At 44.7% G+C, this 27,979-nt stretch overlaps 1 protein-coding gene across 1 annotated transcript; it reads left to right on the top strand.

The window, feature by feature from the left end:
* On the top strand, positions 1-18,726 carry Psmd5 (proteasome 26S subunit, non-ATPase 5). The gene is made up of 10 exons (XM_059260145.1): positions 1-207; positions 3,424-3,568; positions 4,413-4,526; positions 4,869-4,997; positions 7,005-7,114; positions 7,598-7,740; positions 10,790-10,981; positions 13,509-13,618; positions 15,913-16,053; positions 18,178-18,726. The coding sequence occupies exons 1-10, from the start codon at positions 35-37 to the stop codon at positions 18,433-18,435; spliced, it is 1,515 nt and encodes a 504-aa protein (XP_059116128.1). The 5' UTR covers positions 1-34; the 3' UTR covers positions 18,436-18,726.
* Positions 18,727-27,979: the final 9,253 nt, after the last annotated feature.

Below are 27,979 nucleotides of genomic sequence, written 5' to 3'. Positions count from 1 at the left end.
CTGATAGGTGGGCGGGCAGACTGGAGCCAGCAAGATGGCGTTGCAGGCTGTGGCGCTCCTGAGGGAGGTGGCCCGGCTGGAGGCGCCGCTGGAGGAGCTGCGTGCGCTGCAGTCCGTGGTGCATGCTGTGCCGCTCCACGAGCTTCGCGAGCAGGCGGCGGAGTTACGCCTCGGCCCGCTCTTCTCCTTGCTTAACGGGAACAATCGGTGAGAGAACCCCGGGGCTGGGGAGACAGGGCTGGGTAGGCATGGCTGCAGTGGTTTTTCGGAGAAAAGTGGAGGTTGTCCAATTGCAAAAACTCCACAACTGTGCGTTGACCAGGTCTTGACGGCTCACCTCTTTAAAAGGGATCTGGTGCTGGAAGTGTGGCGGGATCCATCGCATGCCTTTTATTTCAGCATCCGATGTATCACAGTGTGCTGTGTACAGAGGGGTAGTCATAACAGTGGTGAGACAGCAAAAAACTAAAAACGGCCAAATTAAGCGTGTAAATTGTAGCTGCCGTTACGCAGCTATTTAAAAATTTGAATTGTAAGCCGGGCGGTGTGGCGCATGCCTTTGATCCCAGCACTCGGGAGGCAGAGCTCTGTGAGTTCGAGGCCAGCCTGGTCTACAGAGCGAGATCCAGGACAGGCTCCAAAACTACACAGAGAAACCCTGTCTTGAAAAAAAAAAAATTGTGTATGTGAATATGAAAATGTTATATAAAAAGTGAAATTGCGAAGCTTATGATGCCGATATGTGTAATTTAATTCATTATATACCCCTCTAGGCAAGAATAAACTGCATAACACAGGATTACCTGTCAAAACTATTAATATGGAAACTGCAGTTAAAATGTTAGGGTAGCAACTTTTGATTTAAAATGCATCTATAGTATTAAATTAAAACCATCTTGTATTTGGTAGTTTGATCATCTAATGGATTTTTTTTTTATGTGAGCCAGAATTTAAGTGACTCTTCAATTTGAAAAGATAGTGAGCTCTTTGATCAACGCTGAATACTTTCAGAGGGCTTTCTTACCTCTCTTATCCTATCTCTCTTCAGTATAAGCTCTCATGCTCCTCCTCTTGCTAGGCCTGTTGAGTTGATTTTAACAATCATTTTTCTAATGGTTATTTTCCTTTTCTGACCAGTCATACCCTGTACCCAGAGTTAATGTCTCAGGTCAGTTGGCTTGGCTTGGCCATGGTCACCCTTGCCTACAGTGTGAAATCATGACTATATGGTTTGGCATTTGGGCTCTTCCTGGTATATTTCCAGTCAGCTTTCCAGTCCAGTCTTTATCATTTACTCTGCTGGACTAGTCTGTTCCACATACCATGTAACACTACTAACGTTCCTCCAGCATGACTTGCACCTTCTTACCGTCATTCATACCTAAACTTCCAACTGAACGCCCTCTTCTTGTCCATGTTCTGTGAAGGCCCAGCTGAAATGCCATCCCTCTAAAAAGTCTTCTCCGTTACTCCAGCTGCAAGTGACTGTTCCTCAGACATCTTAGTGGGTATTCATGTTGAAAGCCTTTGAAAAGTCTTACTGCGGGTTGGCAACAGACACTGAAATTGGGGAGTTTGAGAGTAAAGTAAGTGGAAAAGGCAGTTGGCTAGGTGCTGTGGTGGTAGTCTGGGAAGCAGTTTTCATGGAAGTTTAGAGCTGGATATGTACTCTCTTGTCAGTTGCCATTTGTGGGAGTGGTTCTTCTCTGAGTAATTTCTGGCGGTCTCCAAATTACACTACTGTTATCTTGGCTAGATCACATAAAAGACTATGCTGATTCAGATTCGGATTCTGTTGATGGAAATCTATGATCTTGACCCTTTTTGTGAGAGAAATAGCACCTAAGATTACTAATATACACCATAGAAGTCACTCAAGAATGATCCTCATACCACCTTTATCTTGTTTGGCAGCTGAGGGTCACATAGGACCTGCAGTTTATACACAATACAGCTTAACCCATCACTGCTTTTTAAAATTCTTTTCATGAAAGAAAGATTGCGTGCGTGCATGCGTGCGTGCGTGCGTGCGTTTACACCTCCAGGGAGTCCATTCTCACCTTCCAACTGTTGAGGCAGGACCTCCCTTGTTTATTTCTGCCACTGCCCATCCTACTCCAAACCAGTGGTTCTCAACCTTCCCAATGCTGCCATCCTTTAATACAGTTCCTCATGTTGTGGTGAGCCCCAACCCTAAAGTTATTTTGTTGCTACTTCATAACTGTAATTTTGCTGCTGTTGTGAATTGTAATGTAAATACCTCTGTTTTCCAGTGGTATGTCTTTCCAAGGGGTCGCAACCCACAGGTTGAGAACCTCTGCTCCAGGCTAGCTGGTCCATGAGCATCTTGCTGATTTCTCTGTCAGGTGCATAGTACTACATCCAGTTTTTTCTGTGGATTCTGCAAAGTCATCAGGCTTTGCATAGCAAGTCTTTTCACTGAGCCATCCAGGTTATGTGGGTTCTGGGACTCCCAGCTCAGGTCCTCATTCTCACATGGCAAGTGACCCAGAGTCACTCCCCAGCCCAAGTGTGTTTTTAAGGCTTTTGATTTGTATTCTTGTGGCAGCTAGGAAAGTTAGGTCAGTTGAAGTCTATACTGGCATCAGACATATGTTAGCTCATTCATGTTGCCTATTAAAAGACAAGTGAACTGTTCTTGGAACAAGATCTATACCTACAGTGGATAGTCAACAAGTTCAGATGGGTCTACCTTCCTAGTAGCTTTACCTTTTCTCCATCTTGGCTCCTGCTTCGCTGGTTCATGCCTTCACCTCCCACAATCTTTAACCTGCTACAGAGTGGCTCTCTTTCTTCCTCTTCCTTCATGTATTTGATCTTTCTGCCTCCTTGGCGTTCAGGATTGGACCCAGGTTTATACATGCTGAGCATGTGTTCTACCACAGGGTTACATCCCCATTCCCCAGGAGACTTCTGTAAGCTAAATGTCATTGTACTAATTCTCCGCATAAAGCCACTCCATCACTTGGCATTGCTTCTCAGAAAAAGCTACTTCCTGTGCTTGAAACACCTGGCTAAATCATTTGTTCCCGTTTTTTCATAAAACTTAATTCAGCATTACTTCCCCTGGAAGCCTTATTCCCATGCAACCTTATTTTCAGTCTCCCACAGATTCTATCCCTAGCTTATAGCACTTATCTGTAATTTGTCTATCTTTGTGTGTATGTGTATCTTCTATTAGAATGAGCTTTCCAAGACTAGACAATAGATCCTGTCTGTCTCTGTAGCCCCAACACAGGCATTGCAGATAATAGATCCATACTGAATATCTAATGCATGATTAGACACTGCTGCTTTGAAGAAACTCTTCAGGAAGAAATTGTCGTGGAGCCAAGTTTTAGGTGTTTGGTGGCTGTTTGCAGTCTGACATGATGTGAATAAGCTCTGTGGTGTCTCCTTTAGGGAACAGACTGCTTTATGTGTGTCCATTCTAGAGAGGTTGCTCCAAGCTGTGGAACCAGTTCAGTTGGCCAGGAACCTCAGAGTTGACCTACAAAGGGGACTGACTCACCCGGATGATTCTGTCAAAACCCTCACTCTGTCCCAGGTATGGAATTTTAGCAGTAAATGGAAGAAGCAGCCGAGTCATTGGCTGTCAGCTGTTCATTGAAGTCCTCCGACCTGCTGAGTGTCATGCCATTGCTGTCTGAGTTCACAAGACAAACCCGTTGTTTTTTCTTTAATGAGTACCTAGTCTAAAGAAAATGATTTTTAGGTGTTTAAAGGTTACTTTGCTACATTATATTGTTTTGAAGAAGCATGAACTCAGTGTGAAGTTCATTAAGCCAACACATTGAGATAGTAACTCTGATCCTGGTAGCCAAACCATCATAGCATTTGTGTGAAGTGCTGCTGGGGCCATGCCGGAATGTTGGGCAGCACAGCTGGTTCCCAGTGGACAGTCTGCAGCCTTCCGTTTGCTTCTCTACAGTGTGTACTCCGTTGGGGTGTCTTTATTCATTGCCCATGTGTGTGCTAGAGACTGTAGCAGATGCCTGTCTCCTCTTCAGTTAGTCTTCTTACTGCCCTGGAATTAAAAGCTGTACTTCCAGTTTATATTACTTCATTTAAAAATTAAGCTCAAAGAAAGTAATTTATCCAAGGCTTGTACAACTAAAATTTAACTTAATAGGAGTCACAATGTTTTGACTCTCCTGTCTCCTCTCTACACCCACTGTTCATTGTTCCTTTCCATTGGAAAGTATGACTATATGTGTGCATTTGGCTTTACTGAATTTGGGTCATTGTGGATTTGTAGTGATTTGTATAATAGCTGTAATAACTACTTGTAAAATAATTATACACTAGAAAAATTTGAATATCACACGTTCACGTTCTCCTTGGGAAGAGTGTCTCTTTGCTTTTTTGTTTTGTTGTTGTTTTTCTTTCAGATTGGGAGAATTGTTGAAAATTCTGAAGCTGTTACTGAGATTCTGAATAATGCTGAACTGTTAAAACAGATTGTTTATTGCATTGGTGGAGAGAATTTATCTGTTGCCAAAGCGGTGAGTTCACTAGACTTCTCTCTCAGCCAGCTGTCAGAGACATTGTGGTCCTAGAGTCAGTAGAGGAGGTTTGGTGGTGATCTGTAGGATGAAGGTAGAATTGAATCTGCAGCCTTATGTAAATGGTGTCTAATACTTAGCAGTGAGCCCCTAAGACACGTCTACAAAGTCTGTCAGACTTACGTTGGCTGCTCAGTGGTTTCCAGTTATAAATTACAGTAGGTAAAATGTGAATGCCTGTGGAAGTAGGGTCTTTTATGTACTAATTTTCATATCAGGCTTAGGAAGTAGGTATAAATATTCTGTACTTTTCTGACAAGAGATATTTTCTTTGCATATAAGGCTATCAAATCCCTGTCAAGAATATCACTAACCCAGGCTGGACTGGAAGCTTTATTTGAAAGTAATTTGCTGGATGATTTGAAAAATGTAATGAAAACAAATGATGTCGTTCGATACAGGGTGTATGAGGTAAGACTAAAGGCACACTTTATAATGCTTTCAAAACAATGTAGTAAATCGACAAAGGAGGGCAAGATGGCTCACTTGTCACTGAGGTGGCAGCCTAATCTGTGAGACAGTCAAACATACTTACAGACAAGACACCCCTGAAAAAGTGCAGTACTGGTAGTGGGAGGAAATGGGTCTCTTTCCACCACGTTTCTGTTGAACCCTGCTGAAGACCTCACACACACTGTCATTAGTTCCCTTTGTGTGTTTACACTGGTATGTAGATGTGTTCATGTGGAGGCCAGAGGTTACTCTGCATCATTCCTCAGGTCTACCTTGTTCTTTGAGATGGGGTCTCATGGGCCTGGAATCTACTGATTAGGCTAAGCTACCTAGCTGGTGAACTCCAGGGACTTCTTTCCCTGCCCAGCGTTGGAATTACAGTTGCATGCCACTGCATGTGTTTTTAACGTGGGTCCTCATGCTGTACCTAAGCACTTTAGTGAGCAAACTGTCTTGGCCCTGTGTCATTGGTTAATATAGTAAACGTTGTATGTTGTTAATATTGAGGAAGCAGTTGACCTGAGTCTGCACACGTAAGTAAGCAGCCTATCTAAAATGAAGCCATGTATGATCTAATTCCCTCTCCACATAGTTTATTTCCTTCCTGAAGACACTAGCTGTGAGCTTTAGTTTTCCCTTGTCTGTTTCTTCTGCTTCCGGCTCCTTACTCCTTACTCCTTACTGAACTTTTCATTGTTGAGGACTGCAAAGTTCCACCCCCTGCTTCACGTTCACGCTGTTCTCAGGCAGCTTATTCTCGTGGTTTCAGTCTCCACCTGTGTGATAAGACTTGGTACATGAACTTGTAACCCACACCTCTCTTCTCAGTTAAGACTGCAACCTTCATGCAGCTGCTTGTTCACTGTTGCCCCTCACATTCTCGCCTGCCTGAATTCCTGGTCCGTGCCATCCATCCTTCCGTCCGTTCGTCCGTCTGTCCGTCCGTTCTTTGTTGGGTCCTGGACCTTGAGTTCACCCTGCACAGAGGTGGTCCTCCATGTCACAAGTCCCCTCACATCAGTTTCACTGGAGCTGTGTGTCTTCCTCCTTGCTAGGATAGCTGCCACCATCCTAGACCGACCTACCAGTGTCGTTTCTGCACGACTGTGTTTGCAGCCCAATGACTTCCCTTCTTTTTTCTCATCCCTCGTTTCTCTTAAGTGCAGTCAGTATTGTTTTCCCCAAATTTGTATTTTAATTGATAAATTGTGTGTATTTGTGGTGTACAGCATGATATTTGTAGCATATGTAAGAATGATCTTTGGGCCAGTGAAATGGCCTGATGAGTAATGTCACTTGCTGCCAAGCCTGATGACCTGAATTTGGTCCTCAGAACCCTCATGGCAGAAGGACAAACCAGCTCTGACAAGTTGTCTTCTGGTCCCCACCTCCCCTCATGCACATAGTCCCCTCCACAAAATAAAAAAACTAATTCCTGGTTCTACCAGTTCCCTGTTTAAACCCTCTCAGTGTCCTCTGCCTTCATTAAGCTTTCAGAATGTGCTGGTCAAGTGAAGATGTGACAAGACAGATCTATGGATACATTTGTGTTTGTTTTGTTCTGTGGTGCTTAGATACAGGCCTTGTACACATTAGGCAAGTGCTGTCCTACTGAGTGTGTGTGTGTGTGTGTGTGTGAGAGAGAGTAAGTGTGTGTATTGTATGAGTGAGTTTGTGTGTGTGTGTGCACATATGCTGTTTTGAAAGATTCATTTTTATGTTTGTTGATGGTGCAAGCTTTTATGCCCTGATTAATGGTTTCTTGGTGGAATTACACATATACCTAGATGCAGTGGACTATCCTCTACCAGAGTAATTTGTTTTATGTTCAATGAAGTTTTCCTAGAAACAGCGTGAATTGTTAAGAACTCAATTACATCTATAGTACATAATTCTGCATTTAACTTAAAATGAGATCTAACAGATTTGGGACTGTTTTGACCTTTTTCCTCTCTGTTCTTTCAGCTAATTGTAGAAATTTCTTCTGTGTCATCAGAATCCTTGAACTACTGTGCCACAAGTGGATTGGTGACCCAGCTCCTGAGAGAGCTGACGGGTGAGGACGTGCTGGTCAGGTGTGTAGACTCAGAGTTCTTAGAGAGAAATGCCCTTTTTTGGAGGGCCAGGAAGCAGCTGTGGGACTTACTGTGGTCTGTGTTGTTGGAGACTGTACACAGTTTGCAGTCTCAACACTGTGTTTATCTCTAGGAAGCTGCTCATTATGTCATGATAATACATTAAGTTTGACAAAGCCCTGCAAGATGTTGTAGCTGTTTTCATATGCCCGTCCGTACCCTCTGTCCCTGGGCAAGTGTGCTCCTTGCCTATGTTACAGCACCGTCACAGAAAGTAGTGGGTCTCCAGTCAGGAGGTCAGACCTCAGTTCTGAACGCCACAGTAACAGGTGATGGCAAAGTTAGGAAAATAGTTCTTGTGTCCTCTTCTGAAAAGGAAGCCAGGACATGGGCATTTCAGACGTGATGAGGAAAATTAAATACAACTTAACCAGTGTGAAAGCAGTTTTAAAATGCTCTTCATTGTTGTCCTTCTGGTTTTAGAGCCACCTGTATAGAAATGGTGACATCACTAGCGCACACCCATCATGGACGACAGCACCTTGCTCAGGAAGGAGTCATCGACCAGATATCTAACATAATTGTTGGAGCCGATTCAGACCCTTTCTCTGGCTTCTATTTGCCAGGTGAGAGCAGCTGAGTTATATGGGCTTCTGAAGGGCAGGGATTACCCTTCTTAGTGCTGCTTCCTACACAAGGCATCTGCAGCTGTCAGGGGTACAGTGAAGGGATCATGGGTCACCATCGATCAGCAAATCCAGGCTGATCAGTAGGATGCACCAGATTACTAAAGTGAAGGACAAAAACGTACCAGCAGATACTAAAAATGCGTTTGATAAAAATTCATCCTTTTAGCATGACAACTCAGTTATTATAAAAGAAGAAATACGTTTTAACACAGCTTAGGCCATGAGTGATGAATCTGTAGCTGATGGTGTGCTCAAGTGTGAGAAGTTGAAAGCCTTTCCCTTAAGAGCAGGAGCAGCGATAGTGTGGGAACTTCTGTTCAGGGTAGTGTGGGAAATCCTAGACATGTTGGGAAGGGAAAAAATAAAAGGCATCTAAATCCAAGAGGAAAATAGGAAACTATTCCTGTTTATAGGTGTGGGGGCGGCATGATCTTACATGCAGAATGCATCATAGATTCCACCAAGGGACTGTCACACCTAAGAAGTGAATTCAGTGAAGTTGTAGGATCAACACAGCATACAAAATTAGTAACCTTCTACACTAACAATGAACTGTCCAAAGAGTGCTCAAGGAGACGCTCCCATTGTGATAGCATCTGAAAATACTTGGTGATTAAAATACCATCTTACTTCTGGAAAGACACACAGACTAATAGGACAGAACAGAGGGCTTGGGATAAATGTATGTATTTACAATCACGCCCAAAATATACAGTGGAAAGGACATTTTCAATAAGTGATGTTAAAAGACAAAACTGGATATTTAAGTGAAGAATGAAGTCAGACCTCATCTCATGCCATAAAACTCAACCCAGTGTAAGTAAGGACTGACCTAATACGTAAAACCAGCTGCAGAAGAGAAAGAAGGTAGTGAGGAGAGCCTTGGACTTTGATCTGGGCCAAGGTGGTTTGGGATATGCACAGGCAATAGAAGGAAAATTAACAAATGTAACTGTATCAGACCGAAAGGCATCTGCCCAGACAAACACTCCCCAGAGGGAACATGCAGTCTGGGATTAGGGGAATATCTGCAAACTAGGAAAGAGTCGGTGTCCAGAATATGAGGGACGCAAACAAGTCGGTAGCAAAAAAACAACCCAGTTAAAAATCAGCAAAGGAGCCAGGCGATGGGGGCTCATTCCTTTAATCCCAGCACTTGGGAGACAAAGGCAGGTGGATCTCGAGGCCAGCCTGGTCTACAGAACAAGTTCTAGGACAGCCAGAGCTACACAGAGAAACCCTGACTCAAAAAACAAAAACTAAACAAACAAATCAGTGAAGGACCTGGATCAGCATTCCTCAGAAGAGTCTGATCTGCCCAATAGGTATATGGAAAGATGGTCAGCAGTGCTGCTTCTCAGGGACAAGCCAATTTAAACCACTGAGGAGAATCACTTCATGCCTGTTAGAATGACTTGCACCAAAAAAGCCAAAAGGCGGGAGGTGAGGACGTGGATCAGAGGGACCCTTGGACATGGTGGGAATATAAATGAGTGCAGTCATGGGAACTGGAAGGTCTTTCCGATAGAATTGGTTCTGGGTCCCTTTGGGGTGTGTAGACAGAGGAAGGAAACCAGTGTGCTGAAGCCGCCTGTATCCCATGCTCACTGCAGCATTTCAATGGGAACGGTGCCCTTAACGCCTCTCAGAGATGTGCAGATAATGTGGACAGTATACACAATGGAATGCCGTGAAGCCTCAAAAATCAGTTGTCTGATTGAGACTGAAGGACAGTGGGGAATGAAACATGTATAATCTAGGAAAAGTTGAACTCAGAAATCGGTTAATGATTACAGGGGGAACTAGGGCATGTTTGCGTAGCTGTTAGTCAGAACATCAGAACTTCAGGCAAGTACAAGGTGAAGACTGTTAACAATGTATTCATTCTGTCCTTGAATTTTGCTAAGAATAGATTTCAAGTGTTTTCACCACACACAAAAAAATTTAAGATAATACGTATTGTTAATTTGCCTACTATACAGTGCACATATATTTCCAGATGTGATACACAGTTTTTTGTTAGTTTAAAAAGTTGATCAAGCCGGGCGGTGGTGGCGCACGCCTTTAATCCCAGCACTCGGGAGGCAGAGCCAGGCGGATCTCTGTGAGTTCGAGGCCAGCCTGGGCTACCAAGTGAGTTCCAGGAAAGGCGCAAAGCTACACAGAGAAACCCTGTCTCAAAAAAACCAAAAAAAAAAAAAAAAAGTTGATCAGAGCCCCTTAGTGAAGTGGAATCTGTTGACCAAAGGGTGATTGCACTGTTGACTGATGTTATGGGAACATGGGTGCTCTCTAGAGCGTTAGATGGTTTTCTTTAAAAGTTCGGTGAGGCATAAATCAAAATACCAATAATGACATTTACTGTGTGTATCAGATCCATGCAGTCTGAGGTGAGATGATAGAGGATTCACTTCACCCATTTCATTCCAGTCTTTACTGAACACTGTAGTAGCTGGAGGTTTATGTCCCTTGAGGTGGTGTGCTGTATTTTCTTAGTGAATGCACCTATTTAACAGTTTCTTCCAATAATGTCTTCAAGCTTGCCTTCCTATCGTTGGTATCCATTGATGTGCACATGCTCTCTCCCTCCCCTATCATACCTTCTCTCAGTATGTCTCTCTGTCCCTCCCTCTCCCCTCTTCTCCTCCCCCCTCTCTTTCTCTGTGCCTCTCCCTCTCCTTCCATTTCCTTCTCTCTCTCTCCCTCCCTGACTATAACTCACTGTATAGACCAGGCTGGCCTTAAATTCACAAATACTCTTCTACCTCTGCCTCCCAAGCTCCATTAACATCTTGGGGTTTCTCTCAGAATCACACATCTCATGGGTCTTTTCAATCTCCTATTGGCTCTGCTCTGTAGGCAACACAGTGCTTGTCTGTCTCTTCTTTCTGGCCTGCAGTTTATTGATGTTCCTGTGGAAACATGGACCCCCAATTTGTGCTGTCTTGTCCCATATTAAAGTATATTTTTTTATAAATATATTTAGGATTTGTGAAGTTTTTTGGAAACCTGGCTGTCATGGATAGTCCTCAACAGATCTGTGAGCGCTACCCTGTCTTTCTGGAGAAAGTGTTTGAAATGGCAGACAGTCAGGATCCCACCATGATTGGTGTAGCTGTGGACACAGTTGGAATCCTGGGATCCAGTGTTGAAGGGAAGCAGGTTTTACAGAAGACAGGTTGGTATGACTTATCTTGGCTTTTGTAAGATGTGTTTTCATTTTTGGCCAGAATGCAGGGTGTGGGTCCATCTGCTGTAGGGATAACTGTTGTAGGGACTACTTTTAATGGCAGCAGTCTTTAACCCTAGTCTGGACTCATCTCTCAGTCTCATGATTACAACTGAAAAGCTGTGGCTTTTACTCTTTGCTGTATTTCACGTAACAGGGACCAAACAGTGTGTACTGTTAGTGTCTTCCTCGACTGCTTTTTATGGCCTAGCTCATGTTGTGTCCCAGTTCCATCACTGATGGAGGCTGAATTTCATTCACGTCACTCCTCTAGGCCTCACTGTCCTCATTTATCAAAACAGCACAATAGCAGCTTTTTCCGGGTTTTGAATATTTCACAAGTACAGAAAGACAGGAAAGATAATTTTGTGTCAAGAGTTTATGTTAAGAAAGATACATGTGCGGTATGTCCTTGAATATCTACGTGTATATCAAATTCTTTTTTTTTTTTTTAATATATTTATTTATTTATACGCTCGCCAGAAGAGGGCACCAGATCTCATTACAGATGGTTGTGAGCCACCATGTGGTTGCTGGGGATTGAACTCAGGTCCTCAGGAAGAGCAGCCAGTGCTCTTAACCTCTGAGCCATCTCTCCAGCCCCGTATATCAAATTCTAATACAGGAAACATAGCACTACTTTAACACACTTGTGAAGTGCATGTTGAAAATTGATGCACCGCACACCACAGCCCTGCAGTGTAGCATGTGGTTTTTCAGTGCCTTCGCTGTGGTATCTGCTTCTCAGTCCTGCACGGAGCTGTCCTTCTCAGATACAGTAGCACAAATGCAGAAGTTAAGAGATTCCTGAGCTTGTGCAGGCTGGGGCCTCTGATCCAGCCCTATTCATGATGCTCACCCTTCCGTAGCAGATAATATGGTGTGTTCTGGGTCTGTCACATGATCTCTGAACACATCCGTCTTTTTGTGTTTCAGATTGATAATCACAGTGTGTGGAAGTATGAATTGCCTTTTTCACTTCACTTCCAAAGCAGTATCTCCTTAGACCCAATTTTTAAGTCAAGATACCTTTAAAATATATATATTGGTTTAACTCAGTAGGCTTTACAGTCAAATGTCTTTTCTGCATTAAAAAATCCCAAAGACATCATAATCTAGATCCTCTGTGTAATTTCCATCTTTATATAGTTTATTATATTTTCTATGTATTTTATTTTTTAAGATTTTATTTTTATGGCTATATCCTTTTTCTCCTCTCTCTCTCTTAAGCCTACGTATCTTTTATATACATTGTAAACCGTTTAGAGGTTTATTCCATCTGACTCTGTCTTATTGTGAATCTATAATCCTTCTCTGCCCAAGAGAGATTTTAAATTGTTAAGGTGCATGGCTAGGACGAAAGCTGCAGCCCTGGATGCTGACTCCACCCCGCCTCAGCTTCCCAACATGGCAGAAGTACATTTACCACCAGCTCTGGGAGCCATGCTCACTGATAACTCTGGGAAGCAATGAGTCTATGCTTCCAACTAGCAGCTATGTGTAGCCCAGAAACCTTTTTTTTTTTTTTTTTTTTTTTGGTCTGTCTTAGCAAAAGCTAAATCCATCACTCAGTGCAGTATGCACCTCTGTATATGCCAGTGGGAATCTTCCATGCTGTACTTAAGCTCAAATGCTGCAGCATCTCTGTGCCATAGCCCCTCATGAGAGACACAACTAGGAAGCTGCTCTTGGCTCTGTCTTAGAACCCTTTTTTTAAAGCTTTCTCAGGTTTTAGGTGGAAATTCTTACCCCATGTTGGGCGCCAAATGTAAGCAGATGTTTCTCTGGTCCTGCTTTGTTCTGAGGTCCAGATGAATCTCTCCCACCCGTGGTTCTGCAGCTGTTTATAAAATAATTACCTAGAGGCTTATATTAATTATAAACTATATGGCCTATGGCTCAAGCTTCTTTCTAGCTAGCTCTTATAACTTAACTCTGCCCATTTCTATTAATCTGTGTGTTGCCACATGGCCATGATGTTACTGGTCTGCTGACATCTTCTTGCTCCTTTAGCAGCGGGCTTGAGTCTCCTCTGACTCCAGCCTCCTTTTTTTAAAAAAAAAAGATTTATTTATTATTATACATACAATGTTCTGTCTGCATGTGTCCTTGCAGGCCAGAAGAGGGCATCAGATCTTATTACAGGTGGTTGTGAGCCACCGTATGGGTTGCTGGGATTTGAACTCAGGACCTCTGGAAGAGCAGTCTGTGCTCTTAACCACTGAGCCATCTCTCCAGCCCAACTCCAGCCTTCTTTGTCTCATCTTCAGTTTGAATGTACCACCTAACCTTATCCTGCCCTGCCATAGGCCAGTGCAGTTTTATTTATTATCCAATGGGAGCCACACATATTCACAGCGTACAGAAGACATCCCACAGCAGTTGCACAGCATCTTAGTGTGATTAGTAGCATTAACTGTGTCTAAGATGGTTGAAATGGTAGATTTTATGTTTGTGTCACCATTATCCTTCACAGGAACCCGCTTTGAACGCCTCCTCATGAGAATAGGATATCAAGCAAAGAATGCTTCCACAGAGCTAAAAATTAGATGTTTGGATGCAGTTTCTTCTCTTCTGTACTTGTCAGTAAGTAGATGGAGAGATTATTGAAGGGCGCCAGGGTATGTTTAGGGAAGATGAGTCAGTCAGCTTGACACTGGTCAGTTTAATGTTCACATGGGTGTCGTGCTTATCACTTTAGTTAAGATGGTAATCTGGTGGAGCACACCTTTAATCCCAGCAACTCAGGAGGGAGGCAGGGCAGGAGAATCTTTGAGCTCCAGGATAGCCTGGTTTTACATAGTGAGTTCCAGGATAGCCAGGGCTACACAGAGAAACCCTGTCTCAAAAAACAACCAAAAGATGAAAACCTTCACTCTGTGACTAGTTACATGAAAATATTTAGGGATATTTTTAATTTATTGTTTGAGAGTTTCAGTGATATATTTGATTGTATTGAACACATCCCTTCCGTGTCCTCCAGTACCCTCCTCCCAACTTCATGTCTGTCATCTTTCATAGCCATACTTGCAAAGACTGTCCCTCCCCTGGTTGCTGCCAGCTGCCTGTAGCTCTTCCTCATCTCTTTTGGAGTCTTGGCTGGCTTAAACTTGTGCAGGTAACCACAGGGTTTGGGTGCCGCCACCGCCGCCGTGCTCTGTCCAGAAGCCAGCACTTGACAGCGCTCCTCCTCAGTCCCAGCTCTTGTGTTCTTTCTGCCCTCTCCTCCACAGTGTTCCCTGGGCATCGGGGAGTCAGGGTTGACGCAGACGTCTTACGTTAGGCTGAGCTATTAAGTCACTTTTTCCTGGTAGCCACTGCACGCTGCAAAAAGAAACAGTCTCTGACCAAGGTTGGAGGCAGCACTGATCTGAGTATAAACGTGACCAGTTAGCAAAATAGCAATAGTAGGTTCCCCTCTAAGACCTATGACTTCCTCAGCCATGAGTTTTTTTTTTTTATTTCATACTTTATATTATGTGTAAGGGTGTTTTCTTGTATGTCTGTGCACCGCCTGTGTGCAATGCCCTCAGGCCGGGAGAGGGCGTCAGATCCCCTGGAATTGGAGTTATAAGCAATTATGAGCCTGCATATAGGTGCTGGGAATCGAACCAGAGTCCTCAGAAAGAGCATCTGGTGCTTTTAACCTCTAAGTCACCTCTCCAGCCCCGGCTATGGCCTTTTGACAAGATTTGCAGTAGCAAGGAGGAATTCTTTGTTGTGGAGCAGTCTCAAATCCAGGCAGGGGTAGTTATCCTCCTGACAGCCATTGTACTCTGCACCATGGACACAGCTTTCCTCGAAGATCAGATGGTAGCGTTCAGGGCCAGCACTGGGGAGAACACTGACGTCTCTTCTCCCTGGAAACCTGCATAGCGCTTTTTGGTACTATGGAAGCTAGCCAGCTGAGACGAAGTTTCCTGGTCATTGATTTCTGTCTGTCTTGAAGCAAAGTCTGGGTGTCTTCAGGAATAGAGTTAGCATTTAGTTATGGTGGGCAACCAAGAGCAGTGGGCATAGCTGTTTTAATTGGGGGGGGGGGCTTTCTGGGACCTCCCAGTTAACTTGTAAAGAGTCACTGAGGATTTCATTTAATAACCCATTTCTTCTGGGAACAGCATTGTCTACTCATGCAGGATACCACCATCAAATTCCCTTTGGGGGGCGCGGGGGGCGCTAGCTGCTTCTTTAGTTTTGGTTAGCTTACCTGTAACTCCTGCCTCACCTCTTTTTTTTTTTTTTTAAGATTTATTTATTTATTATGTATACAACATTCTGCCACCATGTAACTTTCCACACCAGAAGAGGGAACCAGATCGCATTATAGATGGTTGTGAGCCACCATGTGGGTGCTGGGAATTGAACTCAGGACCTCTGGAAGAGCAGTCAGTGCTCTTAACCTCTAAGCCATCTCTCCAGCCCCTGCCTCACCTCTTAAAGTTTATTTATTACTGTGTATGAGAGAAGAAGGGATGGGGGAGAGGTGTGTATGTGTGGGCACACATGCCCAGGGAGCACTGTGGAGGAGAGGTCAGAGGACAACTTTGCAAAGTCGATTCTTTCTTCCTACTTTTACATAAAATCCAGGGACTGAACTCAGGCCATCAAGCTTACACAGCAAGTGCTTTTACCTGCTGAGCCATCTCAACAGCTTATTACTAGCATTTTAAATGTAAAGTGGAATAGTAGAACTAAAGAGAGCCTAGAGATTATTTCATCCCCTCCAACAAAAATGGGAACTTTCTGGGCTGGATTTGGGGATGAGTTCTCCAAGGGTAGCTCACTGGTGCCATTTACACAAGGCGAGTCTCTGCTGTAGCTGCTAGCCTTCCTCAAGGTGTGCTAACCTTGTCGTGAGCATTTCCCTTTCTGTCTCACAGCCTGAGCAGCAGACTGATGACTTCCTAAGGATGGCGGAATCCTGGTTTTCCTCCTTATCTCGAGACTCCCTGGAGCTCTTCCGTGGCATCAGTAACCAGCCCTTCCCTGAACTACACTGTGCTGCCTTGAAAGTGTTCACAGTAGGTACTCTCTTCTCACGGGCCCTTATGTGACTGCAGCGCAGCACAGAGCACTCAGAATGAGCTAGCCGCTGTGCGCACCACAGTTCCTGCCCCTGACAGACACTGCAGGGGCCAGTGAGGGAGACACATGTCTACAGATTGCCAGTAAAGTATCTGATGCTGCTTGAGCTTGAACAGGCTCCTGCTGGGTCACTGATGAACCCCAGCTCCTCACCTTTGTCTCTTTCCTGAGTCTTAATTCCCACTGTCCCTTCTGGCCCTTAGTTGGCCGGTTTCTTACCTCTGACCTTTGCTGTGCTCTCTGACCTCAACACTCTCTAATTTTGCTTATTTATTCAAGAAGTACCTTCAGCACACTTTGCCTGAGTATACAGCAGAATTAAATGATACTGGTTCTCATATTGATATACTCATTCAACAAACATTGAGTTTCCCTTACCCTGCTAGATCTTGAGCCTTTTCTGAAACTTCCAGTCTGTAGAGGGAGCCAGACCATAAATACGGATAAAGTTGGTTATAAAATTAGAACTAAGATGTGGACACACCTGTGCATGCTTTATTTTTATGTTGAAATGTTTATTAATGTTTACCTTCTTAGCCCTAGCACTTAGCAGTGTACCAGTTGTCCTGGCTAAGTGCCATCACATCAGTGGTCTTATCACAGGATCCAGCACACACACTAGGCCATGCTGAGAAGGACTGAGAGGGGAAGACTTCCTAAGGCGTGTCTTAAGGAACATAGGTGTTCCTGTCTTCTACGAGGCTGCCAGTTTAGATCTGAAACAGTAAGACTTAAAAGTCCTTCAGGATGCTTCACCTTGGAAACAGCCATCTGCATTGATGTCTCATGACCTTAGTTCTTGCTCTTCTGACCCTGATTTGGTCAGGGTAGGTGGCTGGTGCTGCCGGCCTGAGGAAGAAATGAGGCTGTAAACATACTAAGTGTAGTGATGAGCTTTTGAAAAATACATAGGTTGCTGACTCACTATTTCAAAATTTGAGAAAGACTGAAAAATAGGAAATTTCAAATCACCAAGTTTTGCCTTAGTTTTAGCATTGACTCAATTGGAGCGCAGTTTCCAGGGTGCTTGGTGTTTATGTCTGCCCGATGCATTCAGGGTCCTCTTTCCTGAGTGTAACTGTCATGGATGCAGAGTTTACAGGCCAGTGCTGATGGTTCTATCACATGCAGTACAGACCATACCTTATTTAGACTTTAGTGTTAAAGTGTGTCTAGTTTAAAAGAGGCCCTTAGAAAGTCGGCATTCCATTGGCTAGTCACAATGTGTCATTCTCCTGCAAGTAAAGATTTAGATACATGTTACAAATGATGCTACAGTGAACATTCCCCAAAAGGATTCTCTTGTATACAAGTTTAAGAGTGGCCCTGCTGGGCAGTGGTGTCACACACCTTTGATCTCAGCACTCAGGAGGCAGAGGCAGGCAGATCTCTGTGAGTTCAAGGCCAGCCTGGGCTACAGAGTGAGTTCCAGGAAAGGCGCCAAAGGTACACAGAAACCCTGTCTAAAGCAATGTTGTCTTCTCTGGTTTTACTCTTTATTTGGTACCATTTTTTAGTGTTGTATGGAAATTGGATCTGTGTCAGTGGTTCTCAATCTGTGGGTCTACCTCTTTGGCAAATCTCTATCTTCAGAAATATTGGCATTATGATTCACAGCAGCAGCAAAATTAAAGTTATGAAGTAGCAACAAACTAATTTCATGGCTGGGGTCCCACAGCATGAGGAACTGTCAAAGGTCGCAGTGTGGGGAAGAGTGAGAACCAGTGCCCTGCGTCTTTCATGTGGTAGATTCACTCAAGCCGTCAGGTGTTCCTTGTAAATAATTCAGTCGTAAGCTTTTATTGCAGTGAGCCCTAGTTTACTTATTAGACATTTAAAGCTTTCACAGTGTGATGAACATCTTTGTATATAAAATTTAAGATTTGAATTTAAAAATTGAGTATATAAAATTATTTAAAATATGTTTCTCAGGAATTTATTTACTTGGACAAAGGTTTGTACTGCCGTGTGTATTTCTTTAAGTATTGTGTTGTTCCACTGATGGACTTACCTTCTTAAGGCCTAGGTGAATTGTACTCTCTTTCTGCCTTTAATTTCAGGCTATTGCAAACCAGCCCTGGGCTCAGCAGCTTATGGTTAACAGTCCAGGTTTTGTAGAGTTTGTGATGGACCGGTCTGTGGAGCATGACAAAGCATCAAAGGATGCCAAATACGAACTGGTAAAAGCACTCGCCAATTCCAAGACCGTTGCAGAGATCTTTGGGAACTCCAATTATTTGAGACTGAGAACCTACCTAAGTGAAGGTCCGTACTATGTGAAACCTGTTGCCACGACAGCAGTGGAGGGGGCAGACTGACTGCCTTCCTTCCGTTAGGACAGAAGACCGAGTTCTGACCAGAATTTCTCCAGACACAGGATTCCGTCCGGGTCTTAGAGAGCGGGGCCTTCCCTGCTGCGGAGCTATCATGGACTGTCTGGTGCAGCCTTACCTCAGCAGGGCTGTCCTGCTGAAGTGCGGTGGTGACCGAGAACTAGTGCTCTTCCCGGTCCTCTGGCAGCGAAGTCTGCTGCAAGGGCAAAGCTTGCGCTCCCAGTGTTTCCATGGCCACTCGTGACCTCATTTAAAAATAAAATGAAGCCAAAACGATTCTGGTTTCTTTTCACCCCTTTTCCTTATCTGATTCCACCTCAGAATCTTGGGTAGTCCCTGAAAAATAAGTCATTTGGAATCATCGAATTGTATTATTTGTGTACAAGAAATAAATGGTTTCAATAGGATTTCTTGGCCTCTTTTCCTTTGAAAATGAAAAACTAAACATTGTTTGGGATTGGTACTTTTGCTGTTAGTCAGTTTTACCATGTTGTGTTACAGGGGAAGGAGGGAGATAAGCCTTAACCAGAACGTTCTCTTAACTGTCGTCTTACCGGGTCGTCATTGTGAAGGGTTTGGGGTAATTTCTCTGATCCATGAGAGTTGGGATGGAGAGGACAAATGTGTACAAATGAGATGCCGTCTCATTGGCTTCTAGACTGTTCTCCTTCACCACACAAAAATCAGTTGTCCAGATGTTTCTGCATGAGCCTGGCAGTGACCAATTTAGAACCAGGAAGTGTTTCTTTTAGGCTGTGGTGAGGTTGATGAGTCGTCCCTTCCTGTAACATGATTCTCAAGTGACTGGAATCCTGGTCCAGTTGCCTCATTTCTCCTCTGGAGTCTGAGTTTCCTTTTTCCATACTGACTGTTTCTCTACTTCCACCATCATGAATTAGGATGCAGGCAGGTATTTCCTGGCATGAAATACTCAAAGTGATTTTTCTTTAATGACATTCCTGATGTTGGGGTTTTTCCCTTAACTTTTCTGTTGTTGTTTTTTCTTTTTTGAGACAGGGTTTCTCTGTGTATCTCTGGCTGTCCTAGAACTCACTCTGTAGACTAGGGTGGCCTCGAACTCAGAGATCCGCCTGCCTCTGCCTCCTGAGTGTTGCCACCACCACCTGGTTCTCATTGGGCTTTTGTTGTGCCTTTTTTCTTTTTTTTCACATTTAATAAGACCTATAAGTTACTATTTTGCATTTAATCAGCAAGTGTGTGTGTGAGTGAATGTGACCTTTCACAAACTAAAACATCCTGGAGCAGGCTCAAGGACAAAACACCAACAAATGGCCAGGTGTAAAGACAGCACAGATACATGCATGTCTTGCCTCTGGAGTGACCAATAGCTGTTTCTGCCAGTGAACCCTAAAGGGGTGGTCAAAGCGGTACAGTTTCTCCACTGAACCTACAGAAACAGCTGCTATGCTGTTGAAGTTCTTGGGGGGAAGAGTTGCCGTGTCTCTCACACCTTTACAAACTGGTCCACAGACCCTCTTGGAGTTGTCCACACTCCCACTGACAGCACCTGAGACATCATCAACAGCCACCACCAGTGAGCAGCCTTGTACTCTGTTGCTGAGAGACACTACATGCCCACGTCCCTGATCCTAATTCCAAGGTTTCACGGCCCCAAGATCAGGAAACAAGCCAGAGTACATACCATGGTGGAGTAAGAAGCTGCTGTATTCTGAAGCTTTTCCATGCTGCTCCATGCACACACAGGGTGGTGGACCATTTCCCAGTCACATTGTTACAGGTCTTTTTCCCATGATAATAAACTGTAGGAAGCACTCCATCTCCTGTCCTGTTGCTGCTGCATGTTGTCCCTGACTATTTGGAACCTAGGCCCAGCGAAATAGCTGTGAAGGACTCCAGTTATTGAGCTGCATAGTGCCTTGCTCCTCAAGAAATAGACACGTCTAATGAAGCTATTTCCCATAAGGCCTGCACCAATATGTTGCCCTGACCCCAGGGCACTAGAGCTTTAATCCAGAGGAGCACCCTTGGTGCTTGAACTTTCATAAAACCCCTTCCCAAGGAAACATCCTTGGCAGGTCTGTATTGCCCCCACCCTCTGGAAGGGACAGCCACAGTGTCTCCCCTTCCTGCCTCTGAACTTGCCTTACAGGCTGAGATCCTCAAGGACCCCCAGATGGGGAATGAAGTCAGTGCTTCACAGCTTCCCACCCAGAGTCCATGCCACAGCTGTGCCCCCCATTCCCAGTTCACGGCTGCCATTGCAGCTCCAGTCACAGAGGCCTGCACCACCACTGTGTCGCAACTCTCCAAGATGTGCAGCACTACTAAGCAGCATGCTTTATGCCGATGCAACAGTTGCCACAGCCCCTATTGACTTCAGAACCCAAACTGCAACTGTGTTCCACTGTTTAGAATCTGCGCCTGTTGTGTCATAGTTTACTCCGAGGTTGAAATCTTCCTTCCTACAAGGAAGCTTCTTAAGCAAGGAAGTAAACAACTCAAAATAGTTTCAGGAACTCCCTGAAACTGACCAGACTCTCTAGGCCCCTCACTCCCAGAGTAAGCAATAAAGCTGAGTCCCTCTCGGACAAGCCAAGCTGCAAAGACAGACCCAGCCAGCGGCCTGGAAGAGGTTTAGCCCAACTGAGTCACTTGGAAAGGACACTCTCCAACCTGTGAGCTGTCAGTGTGTACAGTGTGCTCCAGGTTCTCAGCTTTTGTGAACTGGTGTGGGTCTAGTTGATGCAACTGTGAGTCATTTCTGCTCTTGGATGTAACCCCTCACCCATATTTCTGTAAGTAACCTCAATAAAATTCACTGGTTCACCAAGCTGCACTTTGATGGTGTCTGTACTTTAGTCTATTGTAGGCCCCCTATTTGGGGTGAGTAGATGTGTGTGTTGTGTCTCCCCAGGAAAAGTTTTGTCACACAACGTCTCCTGAACACATTTCTCTCTGGACCCATGCCAGTGCTGGACCACGATGCTCAGCACCAGATTCACAGTGGTGTCTTTGTCCCTTGGGTCTGAACTGCTGGGGAATTCCCTAGAATAGAGCCTTTGGCTTGATGGGAAAGCTGTATGCACCCATGCCTAAGAGTGAACCTGTTTGCATGTCACAGGTGCCTCAATTGTTCAGTGGGACACTGAGCCCTGGAACACAGTGTAGTCAGACTCAGCTCTATCAGGGACCTTCTCAGGTAAGTCAATCCTGTGAAAACTTAGAACAGAACTGACCCCTGAGTCCTTATGACCAAGAGCCCTAAAAACTTGGTTGCCACGGAAACATGGACCCCAGGCCACTGAACACCCATAGTTGTTGGTGACATTGACTAGAGCCAAAGAAGCTGTGCAGGAGCAGCACTGTTAGAACCACCAGGAGCAGAACAACCTAGGATCCAGTGCTGGTGAGTCCCTGTGAAAGGCACTTTATAAAACTGGAGAACTGACTACTAGATGTGCAGATACCAAAAGAGACGTGAAATGTGGTTTAAGTAGGAATGGCCCCCATAGGCTCAAATATTTGAATGTTTGGTCATGAGAGAGTAGCACTATTAGAAGGTGTGGCCTTACTGGAGGAAGTGTGTCATTGGGGGTAGGCTTTGGGATTTCAGAAGCCCAAATAAGGCCCAGTGGCTGTCTGTCTCTCTTTCTGCTGCCTGCCGATCTGGATGTAGACCTCTGGGCTCCTTCTCCAGCAACATGTCTGCCTGCATGCTTCCCACAACGACAGTAATGGACTGAACCTCTGAACTGCCAGCCAACCCCAGTTAAATGTTTTCCTTTGTAAGAGTTGCTGTGGTCATGGTCTCTCTTCACAGCAATAGAACACCAACTAAGACAGATACTTTCTGGGCTGGAGAGATGGCTCAGCGGTTAAGAGCACTGACTACTCTTCCAGAGGTCATGAGTTCAATGGTGGCTTACAACCATCTATAATGAGATCTGGTGCCCTCTTCTGTCCTGCAAGAACATATGCAGACAGAATATTGTATACATAATAAATAAATAAACCTTTAAAAAAAAAGATACTTTCGAAGGAATCCGGTAATCCTCTACTAACTAACCCCACAGATGGAATTTATGAAGTGTCTGATGAGGATATCAAAAACTCAGAAAGAAGAGAAAACAGGCCACTCAGTGAAACCAAGAAAGCACTCTTCATCTGCATGAAACAAATCTCTCTCTCTCTCTCTTTCTCTCTCTCTCTCTCTCTCTCTCTCTCTCTCTCTCTCTCTCTCACACACACACACACACACACACACACACACACACAATTTATAGTCTTGGAGCTGGAGAACTCAATGAATAATAAACTGTAATTGAAATTTTAACAACAGACCAGCTCAAGCCGAAGATTTTTGGGTTTCGAGATGGCTCAGCAGTTAAGAGAACTTGCTACTCTTGAAGAAGACCTAAGTTTGGTTCCCAGTACTCAATCTGGTGGTTCACAGCTGTTTGTAATTCCAAAATGCCCTCTTCTGGCCTCTACAGGCACTGGCACACAGACACATAAATAAAAACTTTAAATTCTTTTTTAAAAATTGAATCTTAAGTCTTTAGAAATAATGCAGAGTGGGGCAGGAGAAAAGTGAGAAAGATGAGAAAATCCTCTAGGATTTATCAACAGATTCTCAAAATATCAGATTGTCAAGGGTAGATGGAGAAAGCCTAGAAATACTGCTTAACATAATTCCAGGACGTTTTCCAGCTCTTGGGAGATAGACTTCCAGAAAAAGAAAGAATCTGAATTCAAAGTCAGACTGGTGGGAACATGTATGATCAGAGCAGAACAAAGTACAACAAATGAAAGATTGAAGACAGTTTATGAGATTATAGGACAGTATCATGAGACCAAGTTTTTGAATTATAGGAGGCCCCATAGTGAAGGAGACCAGTTACTTTAAAGAAACCATCTTAGGAAACTTTACAAACTTAGTGAAAGATGTAAATGTCCAGGTACTGGAGATATGGTGATGCACACCAGTTATCCTAGTTCTCAGAGGACTGAAGCGGGGGGATCACAGTTTCAAGACCAACCTAGTCTATGGAGCAAACCCCATAAATGTCCACACTGCTATCCAGTTACCCAATGGTCTACTTATTCTGTAGTTTTGCATTTAGTCTATTGTTAGAAGTAAAATCTAGTGGTTCATTTTCAAAGGTGCCTTGAGCCAGCTACAAATGAACAGAAAAGGCTAGACCTCTGCTAATGCCTGCTAGTCTAGCTATCCCCAAAGTCTGCTAAGCTAGATACACAAAGTAGAAGCTTAAAGTAGAAAATTACTAGTGCCCAAGCCTGCCCACAATGTCATGCTTCTAATAAGCTTTAAAACAAGCAGGGTGCAAGACAGAGAGATGAACTCACATGTGGGTTTTGTTGAGAAAGACAAATTTAAGTTACAGAGGAATGATACAACCCAGATGACATATAAGACTGGCACCCTCTTGATTGTTCAAAAAGGGAGGAAGGGTGATGTGTCATTCTGTTCTAGAATGGCATCCAGTTTTGCAAGGACGTAAAATAAACTGTCACTTTTGTGCCTCTGAGTCTCAAGTACTCTTATTTTGAAGTGAGAATCGTTTCTCACATTTACGAAATGTATCAAAATCCCAATGACACTTCTCACCAAAATAGAAAACAGACTGTAAATTGTGGATGCACAAAAGACTTTAACTAATCACACCAATGTCAAGCAAAAAGAACAAAGCTAGATGTATCATACTACCTGACTTCAAAATACACTCCAAAGCCACAGTGATCTGTAGTCGGTTGTCTTCTGGGAGACCTGCCACCCAGCTCCCAAATAAATCACACGAAGGCTTATTTTTAATTATAAATGTCCAGCCTTAGCTTGGCTAACTTCATGCCAGCCTGTCTTAACTTTAAATTATCCCAGCTACCTTTTGCCTCTGGGCCTTTTCCTTTTCTTACTTCTATAATCTTACTTTCACTCTTACTCTGTGTCTGGCTGGGTGGCTGGGTGGCTGGGTGGCTGGCCCCTAATGGCCTCCTTCTTCTCTGGCTACTTCTTTTATCCTCCAATATTTCTCCTATATATTCTTTCTGCCTGCCAGCCCTGCCTATCCTTTCTCCTGCCTTGCTATTGACCATTCAGTTCTGTATTAGACCATCAGGTGTTTTAGACAGGCACAGTAACACAGCTTCACAGAGTTAAACATATGCAACATAAACAAAAGTAACACAACTTAAAATAATATTCTACAACAGTGATCAGAACAACATGGAACTGCCATAAAAAGACACACAGATTAGTATAACAGAACTGAGTGCTCAGAAATAAATTTTAAAGTTTATGATCAGTATCCAAGAAAGATGCCAAGAGCACAATGCTAGAGTGCATTATCCTTAGTAAATAGTGGTGAAAAAGCAATATCTACACGTGGAAGGATGAGACTAGACCTTTAACCCACAGCATGTACAAAAATGATGGCACAACAGAGTAAAGCCTTAAACATACCAGAAAAAAAATGAAGTGGAAAACCTGATGGCACTGATTTGGGTAGAGGTGCTTTGATATGACTCACACAGCACAGACATGCAGATGAGACCATGTCAGAGTCAAAAGCTGCATAGCAATAAGAATCAACATGATGAAATGCCCTGTAGAATGGGAGAAAATATCCCCATCATCTAGTAAGAGATTAATGATCAAAATAATAAGAAAAAAATAATTAAAAATGGGGGAAATGTGTGGAATCCAATAACAAACTGATTTTTGTTTTGTTTTGTTTTTCAATACAGGGTTTCTCTGTGTAGTCCTGGCTGTCCTGGAACTCACTCTGTAGACCAGTCTGGCCTCAAACTCAGAGATCTGCCTGCCTCTGTCTCCCTAGTGCTGGGATTAAAGGCATGTGTCACTACTACCTACCCAGCAAGAAACAATTCAAAACCAAGAAAAAAAACCCTAAATTTGATATTTCTCAAGAGAAGATGTGCAAATGGCCAGTGGAACTGGGCACAGTGATGTGATCTGGTAGTCCCAGCTACTCAGAGGTGGAGGTGATTGGGCCCAGGAATTCAAGATCTGCCTGGGCAACCTAGCATGACCCCACCTCAAAAAACATCCACAAAAACAAAAGTCACAAATGGCCAAGGTAAGTGAAGAAACAATTACCATTACTAACCATCAGGAAAATGCAAATTAGCTCCACAGAGAGAGACCGCCTTCTACCTATTAGATGGGCTGATATACAAGAGCAAAAGGGAAGTGGTGATGAGCATGGGGAGGAGAGGGGCCCTTCACATCGCTGGAATGAATGTACATGGGATAGCCATCATGGAAAACAGTGTGGCAGTTCCCCAAAAATGAAAGGCAGGACTAGGGTGTGGTCCAGAAGTCTCCCTTTGAATATATTCTCAAAGGACATAAAATCAGGATATTTACACTACTACAACCATTACAGCATTATTCACAATAGTCAGGATCTGTAACCAGCCTAAGTGTCCATCAACAGATGAACAGATCGAGAAAATGTAATCAGGGCTGGAGGGAGGGCTCAGTGGGTGAGGGCATCTGCTGCCAAGCCTAATGACCTGAGTTTGGTCTTCAAAACCACAGATCTGCCAGACTGTTCCCTGGTGTGCTTATGTGTGCATGCACACACTATTAAAAAGAGGAAAATGTGGATGGCTGTCACAAGGGAATATAATTTCTCCTTAAGAAAGACCTCTCCCTGGGGCCATGATGATATCCAAGCCCAGGCTGCTGATGAGGACCATGTCTGGGTCTGTGGTCCTGCCTTAGCCAGGGGTCTGTGTTGATGTCCATGGCCCATGGTAACACCAAAGGACACAAGGATGCCCGAAATCTAGGGTGCAACCTGTGGCCATGTTGGTATCTGAAGGCTGTGCCAACACAGGGGCCATGATGATCTGGGTGGGTGGCCTGCACTGCCAACACAGGGGCCATGATGATCTGGGTGGGTGGCCTGCACTGCCAACACAGGGGCCATGATGATCTGGGTGGCCTGCACTGCCAACACAGGGCCATGATGATCTGGGTGGCCTGCACTGCCAACATAGGGCCATGATGATCTGGGTGGCCTGCACTGCCAACACAGGGGCCATGATGATCTGGGTGGGTGGCCTGCACTGCCAACACAGGGCCATGATGATCTGGGTGGGTGGCCTGCACTGTCAACACAGGGCCATGATGATCTGGGTGGGTGGCCTGCACTGCCAACACAGGGGCCATGATGATCTGGGTGGGTGGCCTGCACTGCCAACACAGGGCCATGATGATCTGGGTGGGTGGCCTGCACTGCCAACACAGGGCCATGATGATCTGGGTGGCCTGCACTGCCAACACAGGGCCATGATGTTGTCCGGGCCTGGGCTGCTGCCTAGGGCCATAGGGTCCATGGCCCTACTGTAGCCAGGGTCTGTGTTGATGTCTGAGGCTCCTATTATCACCAAGGACTGTGTGGATGTCTGGGGTCTAGACAGTCACCTGAGACCATGTTGGTGTTTGAGGGTTGCCACCAAGGCCATACTCATCTGAGTAACCTGTATTGTCACCAGGGCTATGGTGACATCTTGCCCGAGCTGCTGCTAAGGGCCATGTCTGGGTCTGTGTCCCTGCTGCAGCTGGGGTCTATGATGATGTCCATGGCCTGTGTTGCCACAGGGGTCATAGGAACCATTCTTGATGAAATCTGAGGGTTATGCTGAGCCGGCTCTGCCCCTCACTGGACACTGCAGCAGGAAAGCTGCCCCCTCACCACCATTCCCCACTTGGGAGAGATGAGCCCACCCCTCACCACAGGCATGGGAGAGCTGGCCCTGATGGCATGGGTCTAGGAAAGCTGGCTCTGCCCCTCACCTGAGGTAGGTGGTCCCAGTGGCCCAGACCAACCAGCTTAGCTACCACCCAGACCCACATCCTGGGCCTTGGCTTGGCCCACCCTAACATCCACCCATCTATGACCTGCTGGAGTGTGTGAAGGGACTGGGCCCGATAACCACAGGATCTCCAATGACTTGGGGCAATGTCTGAGAGGCATTTCGGTGAGGATCCAGTGATGATGGTGTGCCAGAACCCTTGAACTGGACCAATGACTCACTGCAATGAACATTCTGTGAGTGGAGCTGATTGGACAAAAGGGGTCTGTGTGACACACCAGAGCACCCAGTGCCACTGGGAGGAAGGAAAAGGTGTTGGAAAGATGGAGGAGCCAGGTGGCTTTTGTTTTTTTTTTTTTTTTTTGGTCTTTCGAGACAGGGTTTCTCTGTGTAGTTTTGCGCCTTTCCTGGAACTCACTTGGTAGCCCAGGCTGGCCTCGAACTCACAGAGATCCGCTTGGCTCTGCCTCCCGAGTGCTGGGATTAAAGGCGTGCGCCACCACCGCCCGGCTTTGTTTTGTTTTTTAGTTGACTTTTGAGGGGGGTTCTTTTGGAGGAATGCTGCAGGGGTGAGGAGAGTATGTGAGGGACTGGGAGGTGAGCAGGATTGGGTACATGATGTGAAATTCCCAAAGACTCAATAAAGAATTATGTTTTCTTAAAAAAACAAAGACGATCGTTT

Source organism: Peromyscus eremicus, chromosome 4, assembly GCF_949786415.1.
Source record: "Peromyscus eremicus chromosome 4, PerEre_H2_v1, whole genome shotgun sequence".
In the NCBI taxonomy this organism is placed as follows: domain Eukaryota; kingdom Metazoa; phylum Chordata; class Mammalia; order Rodentia; family Cricetidae; genus Peromyscus; species Peromyscus eremicus.
This window is presented reverse-complemented; position numbering and strand designations above follow the sequence as displayed.